This window comes from Theropithecus gelada, chromosome 16, assembly GCF_003255815.1.
Source record: "Theropithecus gelada isolate Dixy chromosome 16, Tgel_1.0, whole genome shotgun sequence".
Taxonomy (NCBI): Eukaryota; Metazoa; Chordata; class Mammalia; order Primates; family Cercopithecidae; genus Theropithecus; species Theropithecus gelada.
In genome coordinates this window covers 76712344-76725740 of record NC_037684.1, presented here as the reverse complement: position 1 = coordinate 76725740, position 13397 = coordinate 76712344, and the positions used below count along the sequence as shown (strand labels likewise).

General features: G+C 41.8%; 1 protein-coding gene across 2 annotated transcripts in view; it reads right to left on the bottom strand.

Moving 5' to 3' along the window:
- Window positions 1-13397, bottom strand: part of PIGL (phosphatidylinositol glycan anchor biosynthesis class L) — a 110914-nt gene that overhangs the window by 90774 nt on the left and 6743 nt on the right. For both annotated transcript variants that reach the window (XM_025363079.1, XM_025363080.1), the window contains exon 2: window positions 2393-2492. In XM_025363079.1, coding sequence (XP_025218864.1) covers window positions 2393-2492 — 100 coding nt within the window. The remainder of the gene's footprint in view (window positions 1-2392; window positions 2493-13397) is intronic.

The window sequence follows — 13397 nt, the reverse complement described above, 5'->3', positions numbered from 1 at the left end:
AAAAAAGCGAGACCCCGTCAAAAAAAAAAAAAAAAAAAAAAAAAAATACATGAAGAGACTCTCTGGCCAAACATGAGACAATTTAGTATTAAAGAACATTACAACTGAACCTGAAACACCGAATACATAAAAACACGCAATTTCCTAATGAAAGTTAAAAGTCTCCTCCCCATTCAAGAAACAAACAAACAATAGATCATGACTGTAGGTGTACAGCGTGTCAACTCTTTATTCTGAAAAATGTCAATTAAAGGGAAAAAGTTAAGCACATATCCTGTTTTTTTTGTTTCAGATTATTATACATAGCAGTGTAACTTAATTAATAGTGAAGATTCTGTTTTACAAAAGAATTATAGCTAGTACACATAGAATATGTGAGACAATTGGAAACTCAGCATTTTGCAACTTCTAGGTAATTAATGATTCAGGCAATAGGCATGAGAACATATGAAAGGTTGATGGGGGCCTTTAAAATAAAGGGAATCATTGCCATCTGAACTTGCTGATCAGTTGTAGATTCATTATAGGTCTATCAGATAGTACATGTCTCCTGATAAGATGCAAAGTACATAGTACAGCCTATGAAATATCTTGCCCCCCAAAAATTTAGACCCAAATCTGATTTGTTGTGTGCAAAAAAAAAAAAAAAAAAGACCAGGCGTGGTAGCTCATGGCTATAATCACAGCACTTTGGGAGGCCAAGGCGGGTGGATCACCTGAGGTCAGGAGTTCAAGACCAGCCTGGCCAATATGGTGAAACCCCATCTCTACTAAAAATATAAAAAATTAGCCAGGTATGGTGGTAGATGCCTGTAATCCCAACTACTTGGGAGACTGAGGGGGGAGAATCGCTTGAATCCAGGAGGCGGAGGTTGCAGTGAGCTGAGATGGCACTACTGCACTCCAGCCTGGGCGTGACAGAGTGAGACTCAGTCTCAAAAAAAAAAAAAAAAAAAAAAAGAAAGAAAAGAAAATAACTTAGACATACAGGAAACAAACAGATAAATCCAGAACGTAGAACACTCTGTATGACAACATAATTCAGTTTCTTCAACAAATCCACTGATTTGGAGAAAAGGGGAATTAAATGCAGAATATCAACTAACTATAATGTGTGGTCTTTGTCGAGATCCTGATTTGAGTAAACTAAGTGTAAAAGGAAATTTTTGAGCTACCTGAAGAAATTCTGATATGGACTGGGTGTTGGTGGACACCAAAAAATTACTGTTAATATTGTTAATATTGTTAGATATAAAGATAATGGCTGTCTGTAGCTAGGTGAAAAGTGTCCCATCTTCTTAAGAGATGCAGACTTAGGTACCTAGGGGTAAAAAACCTGATGGCTGGAGTTTTCTTTAAAATGCTTTGCATACACAAAAGATGTTAAGTTAGGGATAGCTGAAGAAACAAGCACTGTATAGTAAAGTCTAGATAATCAGTGAGTTTAGGTAATGGGCACATGGGAGTTTATGATACTGTTCTTTATACTTTTGTGTGTTTTTGAAATTTATAATAAAACTTTTTAAAGCTGTAGATATAAAGAGAAGTAGCCATGTCAGGAAAAAAAATCCAAACAGAAGTTAAAAAATTTCTTTCAATCATGCTGTCATTTAAAAACAAATGTGAAGTTTTATTATTATTATTATTATTATTTTTTTTTTTTTTTTTTGAGATGGAGTATTCCTCTTTTGCCAAGGCTAAAGTGCAATGGTGTGATCTTGGCTCACTGCAATCTCTGCCTCTCAGGTTCAAGCAATTCTTCTGCCTCAGCTTCCCAAGTAGCTGAGATTACAGGTGTGTGCCAACAAGCCCAGCTAATTTTTGTATTTTTAGTAGATGTGGGGTTTTACCATGTTGGCCAGGCTGGTCTCGAACTCCTGACCTGAGGTGACCTGCCCACCTGGGCCTCCCAAAGTGCTGGGATTACAGGCGTGAGCCACCGTGCCCTGCCACGAAGTTATTTTATGTAGACTTTTCTTTTTTTTTTTTTTTTGGGATGAAGTCTCACTCTGTTGCCCAGGCTGAAGTACAACGGTTTGATCTTGGCTCACTGCAACCTCCGCCTCCTGGGTTCAAGTGATTCTCCTGCCTCAGCCTCTTGAGTAGCTGGGATTACAGGCGTGTGCCACCATGCCCAGCTAATTTTTGTATTTTTAGTAGAGAGGGGGTTTCACCATGTTGGCCAGGCTGGTCTCAAACTCCTCACCTCAAGGGATCCGCCCACCTCGGCATCCCGAAGTGCTGGGATTACAGGCGTGAACCACAACACTGAGCCCTAGACTTTTCACACAAGATGTTCTAAGCCACTCACATTAGTTTTTTGTGTGTCTTTTGAGTATATCACTGCATATTTATTGCCAATAAATTTCTACATTGTTAAAAGATATATTACCTGTTGTCAATAATCATTACACTGGAGAGCGGAATCCCCAAAACATCACAGCTCTGCAAAAGTTCTTTCTTACGAGTCTCTCCTTGATTGTAGTAATTTCCTGAGGATAACAAATATACAGTGGTAGATTTTTTTAACAGTGGAGAACTATCTATTCACTCATTCTCATCCTGTTTTTGTTCCTTGAAGGATTTAAGCTGCCTGAAAATGTGTGATTATGATACAAAGTTTAAGAAAACACAACACCAAGATACTCCTGTGAGAAGACTACCAGTAGCACAATCTTTAGAACCACCATTCACAATTCTTTCCCATCTTTGTATTTATCTACTTATCTTTCTGACTGCATTTCAGTCACATGCTAGAGGCAGCATGGTACACAGCCAAGGGTACTAACTTTGAAGTTAAGCAGATTTAGGATCAACCCATGTATGACCACTGAGAACAACTGGGGCCCCCTCTTCATTGACAGCCCTCAAATAACTGTTTAACATTGATTTAAGGATGAAGCTTTCCAAGCTCATTCTTGTTGGTATAGAAAAAGAAAATAGAGGCTGCTACTCTTGAGTATTACAGGAAAATGTGCAGATACACGGAAAGCATCCTCTTTTGAAGAGTTTCACAGCCAGCTATCCAGCATACCCCAAGGGGATCTTGATCCCATTGGCACCCCAAACAACATATATTCTTTATTTTCCCAAAACATAAACTATATTCCCTAAAAATGGTTCTGGTAAATAAAACTCTTCTGTATTCTTACAAATAATACAGTGACATTTTGGTATCACCTAAGTTGGACTCATTTTGAGCAACTGTCCAGCTAATGCACCTGTTAATTCAACTCTCCGATAAATAATTGCAGGTCTGATTTGTGCAAGTTACTTAACTTTCTTGAGCTACAGTTTCTTCACCAGTTAAGTGGGGATAATGGCTATTTCTTTTTTTTTTTAGAGTCTTGCTCTGTTGCCCCAGCTGGAATACAGAGATCTCAGCTCACTGCAACCTCTGCCTCCAGAGTTCAAGCGATTCTCCTGCCTCAGCTCAGTAGTTGGGATTACAGGCACCCGCCACCACGCCTGGCTGATTTTTGTATTTTTAATTGAGATGGGGTTTCACCATGTTGCCCAGACTGGTCTCGAACTCCTGACCTTGTGCTCCACCTGCCTCAGCCTCCCAAAGTGCTGGGATTACAAGTGTGAGCCACTGCACCTGACAAACAGGCTTAGTTTTGTATTGTCCTCATCATACCTTTTTTCTTGTTTTTTTTTTTTTTTGTCATAAGTATTTTGTGTATATTTTGGGTTTCCCTCAAATATCTATACATACCCTCTCCTATTTTTTTGCTCCCTAGATTACTTGATTTTTGGTGATAGTCTCATGTACATTAGTACTGCAATTGCTAAGTTCAAAGGCTGTGCACATTAGTCTATGATTATGGTTATGAGAAACTGCTTAGAATTGAGGTTAATGTGTTTTATTGGGGCCAGTTTTATTGCTTTGTGTTTGAACTAAGGAACTTACACAGTTCTGGAAGTTGAAGTCAAGGACCATTTTAACTGTTTTCAATAAGTTTGGTGAACATGTAGGCACTTCAACAGAACACATATCTGAGATCCTTCAGCAGCTTTTAACTGATACATTCCAGAACAATGTCCAAGTAAGATGGGTACACCCTGGGATGCACAAAATAATCTTTTGGGGGTGGTGGAGGAAAAGCATTAGGATGTCTCCCCCTAATTTTCTTTTCTTTTTTTTTTTTTTGAGACAGAGTTTTGCTCTTATTGTCCAGGCTGGAGTACAGTGGTGTGATCTCAGTTTACTGCAACCTCTGCTTCCCGGGTGCAAGCGATTCTCTTGCCTCAGCCTCCTGAGTAGCTGGGTTTACAGGTGCCTGCCACCACGCCTGGCTAATTTTTGTATTTTTAGTAGAGACAGGATTTGATTATGTTGGCCAGGCTGGTCTTGAACTCCTGACCTCAGGTGATCCACCCACCTCGGCCTCCCAAACTGAAGGGATTACAGGAGTGAACCACAGTGCTCGGCCATCTCCCCCTAATTTGTTTACCTTGTTTTTTATAAATGTAAGTTTTTGTTAATGTTTTTAATGTACACATTAGTCCATATACTTATGATATATTGTAAATAAATATACATATAATGGGAGTATATGCTCCACATTTTTTACCGATAGGAAAATGTGACCAAAGAGTTTTGAGACCATTATTCTAGGAAACAGAAAATGATAAAATTAATGTAATTTCTAGATGTAGAACTACATTATGCGTGTGTGTATAAGCTCATGCACAATTGTATGCTTAGTAGTCTTCCCATAACATACTTCTCAGTCATAACTAGCAATCATAATCACATTTAATACAAAGACATTTTGTAAAGACTCAAATGTATACATTATAATTTATAAAGGTAAACATTTTATTTTACTTAAAAAATTTAAAATTAATTTATTCTAAATAGGTAATAGATTTATATGGTTAAAAAAAAAATCAAAGCTGGGCATAGTGGCAAAGTGTCCCAGCACTTTGGAAGGCTGTGGCAAGAGGATCAGTTGAGGCAAGGAGTTCAAAACCAGCCTGGTCAACATAGTGTCTTTACAAAAGAAAAATTTTAAAAATTAGCTGGGCATGGTGGTTCACGCCTGTAGTCCCACCTACTCGGGAGGCTGAGGTGGGAGGACCACTTAAGCCTGGAAGTTCGAGGCTATAGTGAACCATGACCACACCACTGTATTACAGCCTGGATGACAGTGTGAGACCCTGTGTCTCAAAAAAAAAAAAAAAAAAAGAAAAAGAAAATAAATCAGTAAGAAGCTGGCTCATGCCTGTAATCCCAGCTTCCACCACTTTGGAAGGCGGGAACATTGTTTGAGACCAGGAATTCAAGACCAGGCTGGGGAATATAGCAAGACCTCTCTCTACCAAAAAAAAAAAATAATAATAAAGGAAAAAAAGCTCCTCTCCCACTCCAACCTGGGAAGTTTTAATTTGTTAGAACAAGAAGTGGACTGGGCATGAAGGCATCATGGTCCCAACACTATCTGGTCTTTTACTAACTATATGAATTTGGAGAAATTCTTTAATTTCTTTAATTTTATTATTTAAAAAAGTTTTACCTTTATACATTGTGATGTAAAATTTGAGTCTTTACAACGTGACTTTACTTTGTATTAAATGTGATTATGAGGCTGGGCGCGGTGGCTCAGGCGTGTAATCCCAGCCTGTAATTACTTGGGAGGCTGAGGCAGGAGAAATGCTTGAACCCAGAAAGCAGAAGTTGCAGTGAGCTGAGATTGTGCCACTGCACTCCAGCCTGGTAACAGAGTGAGACTCCAACTCAAAAACAAAAAGTGATTATGACTGCTAGATTGCTAGTTACGACTGAGAAGTATGTTATGGGAAGGAATAGCTGCAAGGTTTTTCCTTTAACATGACCAAGTAATTCTAAAATGTATTTGGAAGACAAAATGGTACAAGTTTCTTCCCCTATAAAATGAGGGAATTTAGATGCTATGTCAAGATCTATCCAGGGTAAGAGAAACCACATCAAATAGTTAAAACAGCAAGAATTTAATGCAAAGATTTTGACACATAACTCTTGGAGGATCTAAGGGTCAAACAGAACAGTGAAGTAATCCAGAGTTTAGAGATAGCTAGAAGTGACTACCAACCCTCGGTTGGTGAGGTAAAGGAAGGAGGCAGTGTTATTGGAGCCCAAAGGCCTGGGTTCCCAAAGGAAGCTGAAACTAAGAGAGCTGGATCCCCTTCTGTTAGGATGTGTCCACAGAACCCAGTCTAAGAAATCATGACTTGGCCGGGCGCAGTGCCTCACGCCTGTAATCCCAGCACTTTGGGAGGCCGAGGCGGGCGGATCACGAGGTCAAGAGATTGAGACCATCCTGGCCAACATAGTGAAATCCCATCTCTACTAAAAATACAAAAATTAGCTGGGCGTGGTGGCAGGTGCCTGTAGTCCCAGCTACTCAAGAGGTTAAGGCAGGAGAATCTCTTGAACTCAGGAGGTGGAGGTTGCAGTGAGCCGAGATCATACCACTGCACTACGGCCTGGCAACAGAGCAAGACTCCATCTCAAAAAAAAAAAAAAAAAAGGAAATCATGACTTAAAAATGAAACTAGAATCAGAAAATGGGCAAAAGACTTGAACAGGTATTCTCTAAAGAAGATATATAGATGGCCAATAAGCATGTGAAAAGATGCTCATCATCATTAGTCATTAGGGAAATAAAAACCACAATGTGACATCATCACTGCACACTTACTAGGATGACTATAGTCCAAAAAATGGAAAATTACAAATGTTGACAAAGATGTGGAGAAACTGGAACCATGGTTAATTGCTGGTGGGAACGTAAAACTGTACAGTTGCTGCAGAATACAGTTTGTCAATTCTCAAAAAAATTAAATATAGAATTACCACATGTCTCAGCAATTATACTCAAAAAAAAAGAAAAAGGAAAACTGGTACTCAAATAAATACTTGTACACCGATGTTCATAGAAGCATTATTCCTAATAGCCCCAAATTGGAAATAACCAAGTGCCTATCATTAGATGAATGATAAACAAAATGTAGTGTGTGTGTGTGTGTGTGTATATATATATATATACACATATATATACACACACAATGGAATAATAAAGCTATAAAAATAAATGAAGTTTTTTTTTTGAGACAGGGACTTGCTCTGTCACCCAGGCCAGAATGCAGCAGACTGATCAAGCTTACTGCAGCTTTGACCTCCTGGATTTAAGGGATTCTCCCACTTCAGCCTCCCAAGTAGGTGGGACTACAGGCACTTGCCACCCAGCCTGGCTAATTTTTTTATTTTTATTTTTTGTAAAGACGAAATCTCACTATGTTGCCCAGACTGGTCTTGAACTCCTGGTCTCAAGGGATCCTTCCACTTTGGCCTCCCAAAGTGCTGGGATTACAGGCGTGAGTCACTGAGCTCAACCAGAAATGAAGTTCTGATACATGCCACAATATGGATGAACTTTGAAAACAGTATGCTAATTAACATAAGCCAGGCATAAAATAACAATTATTATATGATTCCACTTATTCAAGTTACCTAGAATAGACAAATTCATAGATATAGGAATAATGGTGGTTACCAGAGGCTGGGGAGAGGAGGGGATAAGGAATGCTAAATGGGTATAGAGTTTCTATTTGGGATGATGAAATAGTGGTCATGGTTACATAATACTATGAAAGTGCTTACTGCCATGGAATTGAACACTTAAAATGTTTAAAATCGCCGGGTGCAGTGGTTCACGCCTGTAATCCTAGTACTTTGGGAGGCTGAGACAGGTAGATCACCTGAGGTCAGGAGTTCAAGACAAGCCTGGCCAACATGGTGAAACCCTGTTTCTAATAAAAATATAAAAAATTAGCTGGGCATGGTGGCGGGCACCTGTAATCCCAGCTACTCAGAAGGGTGAGGCAGGAGAATTGCTTGAACCTAGGAGGCAGAGGTTGCAGTGAGCCGAGATCATGCCATGGCACTCTAGCCTGGGCAACAAGAGTGAAACTCCATCTAAAAAAAAAAAGTTTAAAATGGTAAGTTCTTGTTATGTATGTCTTAACACAATTTAAGTAATATTAAAAACTGGATTCTCAATGAATAAAATCTTTCAATTATGAAATTTTTGGGATTACAGGCGTTATCCCTATAAAACAGAAATTGTCTTTAAAATTCTTCAGCAACTTTTTAAAGGATCATTAAGATAAAAAAATTAAAAAGGCCGGGCGCAGTGGCTCACGCCTGTAATCCCAAACTTTGGGGGGGCCAAGGTGGGTAGATCACCTGAGGTCAGGAGTTTGAGACCAGCCTGACTAACATGGAGAAACCCCATCTCTACTAAAAATACAAAATCAGCCGGGCGTGGTGGTGCATGCCTGTAATCCCAGTCACTCGGGAGGCTGAGGCAGGAGAATAGCTTGAACTTGGGAGGCAGAAGTTGCAGTGAGCTGAGATCATGCCATTGTACTCTAGCCTGGGCAACAAGAGGAAAATCCCGTCTCAAATAAAAAAAAAGAAAAGAAAATTATGAAGAAAACTGAGCACATATCTCTGCAGATCAAGAAACATTGTCACATGATATTATCAGCCAATACAGCCATATTTGCGAGTAGTGTCATTTCTCATTATTCCCAAAAGGATTGCATTCATATCGACTCTTACTAATGAAATTGCTACCTTTCACTGGGTGTGGTGGCTCACGCCTATAATCCCAGCACTTTGGGAGGCCAAGGTGGATGGATCACTTGAGGTCAGGAGTTTGAGAACCATTTATTCCATTACTAATTTATTCCACTCTTTTTTTTTCTTTTGTCACCCAGGCTGGAGTGCAGTGGTGCTATCACAGCTCAATGCAGCCTTAACCTCTGGCTCAAGCTATCCTCCCATCTCAGCCTCCCGAGTAGCTGAGACCCCAGGCACATGCCACCATGCTTGGCTAGTTTTTTTTTTTTTTTTTTTGCAGAGACGATGTTTCACTATGTTGCCCAGGCTGGTCTTGAACTGTTGGGCTCAAGTGATTGTCCTGCCTTGGCCTCAAAGTGCTGACATTACAGGCATGAGCCACTGCCCATTCCATTCTTTTTTTTTTTTTTTTTTTTTGAGACAGGGTCTTACTCTGCCTTGTAGGCTAGAGTGCAGTGGCACAATCTTGCTCACTGTAACCTCCACCTCCCAGGTTCAAGCGATTCTCCTGCCTCGGCCTCCCGAATAGCTGGGAATACTGGCTTGTGCCACCACGCCTGGCTAATTTTTTTTTTTTTTTTTTTTTTTTGAGACGGAGTCTCGCTGTGTCGCCCAGGCTGGAGTGCAGTGGCGCGATCTCGGCTCACTGCAAGCTCCGCCTCCCAGGTTCACGCCATTCTCCCGCCTCAGCCTCCGAGTAGCTGGGACTACAGGCGCCCGCCACCTCGCCCGGCTAGTTTTTTGTATTTTTTTTAGTAGAGACGGGGTTTCACCATGTTAGCCAGGATGGTCTCGATCTCCTGACCTCGTGATCCACCCGCCTCGGCCTCCCAAAGTGCTGGGATTACAGGCTTGAGCCACCGCGCCCGGCCGCCTGGCTAATTTTTGTATTCTTAGTAGAGACGGAGTTTCGCCATGTTGGCCAGGCTGGTCTTGAACTCTTGGCCTCAAGTGATTCACCCACTTCAGCCTCCCAAAGTGCTGGGATTACAGGCCTGAGTCACAGCGGCCAGCCCCAGTCTATTCCATTCTTTACAGGATGCAGTCAATACTTAAAATCATATTTAAAAAAATTTCAAAGATATTGAGTTGGAAAGAACAAAGTTAGAAAGACAAGACTAACACTTTGAGGCTAGGTCTAAATATATCTCAATATGAAAAACTTTGGGTCAGGTGCAGTGGCTCACACCTATAATCCTAGCACTCTGGGAGGCCGAGGCGGGCAGATTGCCTGAGCTCAGGAGTTTGAGACTAGCCTGTGCAACTCGGCGAAGCCCCGTCTCTACTAAAATACAAAAAATTAGCCGGGCGTGGCGGTGTGCGCCTGTAGTCCCAGCGACTTGGGAGGCTGAGGCAGGAGAATTGCTTGAACCTGGGAGGCAGAGGTTGCCGTGAACCGAGATTGCACCACTGCACTCCAGCCTGGGCGACAGAGCCAGACTCCGTCTCCAAAAAAAAGAAAAAACTTTGAAGAATTATTAATGATTAAAAGCAATATTAAGGCCTGGCATGGTGGCTCATGCCTGTCATCCCAGCACTTTGGGAGGCCAAGGCGGGTGATTACTTGAGGTCAGGAATTTGAGACCAGCCTGGCGAAACCCTGGCTCTACAAAAATACCAAAATTAGCTGGTTATGAGGGTGGCACGTGCCTGTAATCCCAGCTACTCGGGAAGCTGAGGCAGGAGAATCACTTGAACCCAGGAGGTGGAGGTTGCAGTGAGCTGAGATCGTGCCACTGCACTCCAGCCTGGGTGACAGAGGGAGACTCTGTCTAAAAAAAAAAGCAATATTAAAAATAACCTCGGCCGGGCGCCGTGGCTCAAGCCTGTAATCCCAACACTTTGGGAGGCCGAGACGGGCGGATCACGAGGTCAGGAGATCGAGACCATCCTAGCTAACACGGTGAAACCCCGTCTCTACTAAAAAATACAAAAAAATAAGCCGGGCGAGGTGGCGGGCGCCTGTAGTCCCAGCTGCTCGGGAGGCTGAGGCAGGAGAATTGCGCGAACCCGGGAGGCGGAGCTTGCAGTGAGCGGAGATCTGGCCACTGCACTCCAGCCTGGGCGACAGAGCAAGACTCCGTCTTAAAAAACAAAAAACAAAAAAAAAAACCTCGTAAGTTCTATTTAGGCAACATGGCAAATCAGATATGCAGAGAAACCCTCAGGACGAATACCTGAACATGTGAGATAAAAGGCAAACGTGTTCTAGAATGCATGGTTTAACTAGCAGGAACGTAAGGGATATCCTTGATGGACTAAAACAATAGGCAGACATGAATCCTGAGAGGTATTATGGGGCTGACCCAGAGCACTTTGTGAACATCTGCATATCCTTGGTGGCTTAAAGTCAGGGGAGCAGGAGATAAAGCTTGGACACAAATAAGGAGACCTTCACATAAAGACAGGACCTTCAAAAGGCAACACCTTCTCTGGATGAACCAGGAAAAAACTTGCCCTAGACAGATATGATGGGGCTACTTCCTATCCGTAGGCTTGGTTCTAGCAGAAGGGAAAATAAGACAAAATGTCACCGCCTAAGAATTGCTAACCACATACTGTCTTTTACTTGGTGTGATAGACTGTATTTTCCAAAAGTAGCGAAAGCAATATTTCTAGTCCCACACGCACTTCTAGAATGTCTACATTCCCCATTAGGAGGTGGAATCTAATCCTCTCCTTGAACCTGGATGTGGCTTATGATATTGCATGATTTTCAAGGATAGGTCCTGAAAGGAAATATGGTTATCCCTAGCACAGGTCTTTCTTAGGACACTTGCCCAAGAACTCAGCCACCAGGTTGTGAGGAAGCCCAAGTCACATGGATATACCGTATGTGGATGTTCTGGTTGACATCTGTAGCAAAGTCCCCAGCTGACAGCCAGATATATAAGTGAACGAGTATTCAGGTGATTCCAGTCCCTAGTCTTTGGGTTCTCCAAATGAGGTACTAAACGTTGTGAGGCAGAGACAAGTATACTTCGTCTGAGACCATGAGAAAAAAGGTGATTGGTTTTTCTTGTTTTGTTTGTTTTTGAGACAGGGTCTCAGTCTATAAGGCATGATCATCATAGTTCACTGTAGTCACAAACTCCTGGGCTCAAGTATTCCTCTACCTCAGCCTCCCAAGTAGCTGAGACTACATGCAGGTGCCACCAAGATCGGCCTTTTTTTTTTTTCCTGGTCTGGCTATGTTGCCCAGGCTGAACTCTTGAGTTAAGTGATCCTCCTGCCTCGGCCTCAGAAAGTGCCAGGATTATAGGTGTGTGCCAGCACACAGGCTGGAAAGATTTAATTGCGGTTTTAAGCCACACGGTTTTGAGACAATTTGTTACACAGCATTCCACAATGAATGCTCTTGGGTTAGATCCCTGAATTTATATGACCTCTGTGGCCTGAAAAATCTCAATCTAAAATTTTAGAGTGATCACAGGTAGATAGTGCCCTTAGCTACCTGGCTGAAGCTAAAGCAAATCACCAAAATATTACCACAAATACGGTTCTAAGAAACATGTGCAAAAAAAAAAAAAAAAAAAAAAAAAAAAGGCCAGGCACGGTGGCTGACGCCTGTAATCCCAGTACTTTGAGAGGCTGAGGCAGGTGGATCACCAGGTCAGGAAATCAAGACCATCCTGGCCAACACAGTGAAATCCCGTCTCTACTTAAAAAAAAAAAAAAAAAAGCATAAAATTAGCCGGGCATGGTGGCGGATGCCTGTAGTCCCAGCTACTCGGGAGGCTGAGGTAGGAGAATGGTGTGAACCCGGGAGGCAGAACTTGGAGTGAGCCGAGATCGCACCACTGCACTCCAGCCTGGGCGACAGAGCAAGACTCCGTCTGAAAAAAAAAATAAGAAAGAAAAAACAGAAACGTGCTTACATTAAAAAAAAATCACAAAATACACATGGAACCAAGTCACCCAGAATGAATTACTAGAACAAAGAACAGAATCAGATATACAGACTGCAGAAAGTGGAATTATTAGAGGCAGATATAAATGTTTAATATAGTTAAAGAAATTAAAGAAGATACTGAAGTATGAGAAAGTAACAGACTATATTTGCAAAAGGAATGTCTACACATAAGAACAGATTAATGGACACAATGACATAATCATCTGAATATACATATTTAAGACATTAATTATAAAACTATTAACAGACAGTAAAAAAGGCCAACATATAATAAATGTAAGCATACCATAATATCAGAGACACAAAGGCTTTATATTGGAAATGTCAGTTCTCCTTTTATTAATCAGTAGAGTCAGTGAAATTCCAATAAAAATGCCAGCAAGCGCTGTGCACTGTGGTTCATGCCTGTAATCCCAGCACTTTGTGAGGCCGAGGCGGGTGGATCACAAGCTCAGGAGATCGAGACCATCCTGGCTAACACAGTGAAACCCCATCTCTGCTAAAAATACAAAAAAGTTAGCCAGGCATGGTGGCACATGCTGGTAGTCCCAGCTACTTGGGAGGTTGAGGCAGGAGAATCGCTTGAACCTGGGAGGTGGAGGTTGCAGCGAGCTGAGATCGCGCCACTGCACTCCAGCCTGGACGTCAGAGCGAGACTCTGTCTCAAGGGGAAAAGAAAATGTCAGCAAGATTTTTCCTTGAACATCACCAAGCTAATTCTAAAATGTATTTGGGGGCCGGGCATGGTGGCTCATCTTGTAATTCCAGCACTTTGGGAGGCCTAGGAGGGTGGATCACCTGAGGTCAAGAGTTGGAGACCAGCCTGGCCAACATGGCAAAACCCTGTCTCTA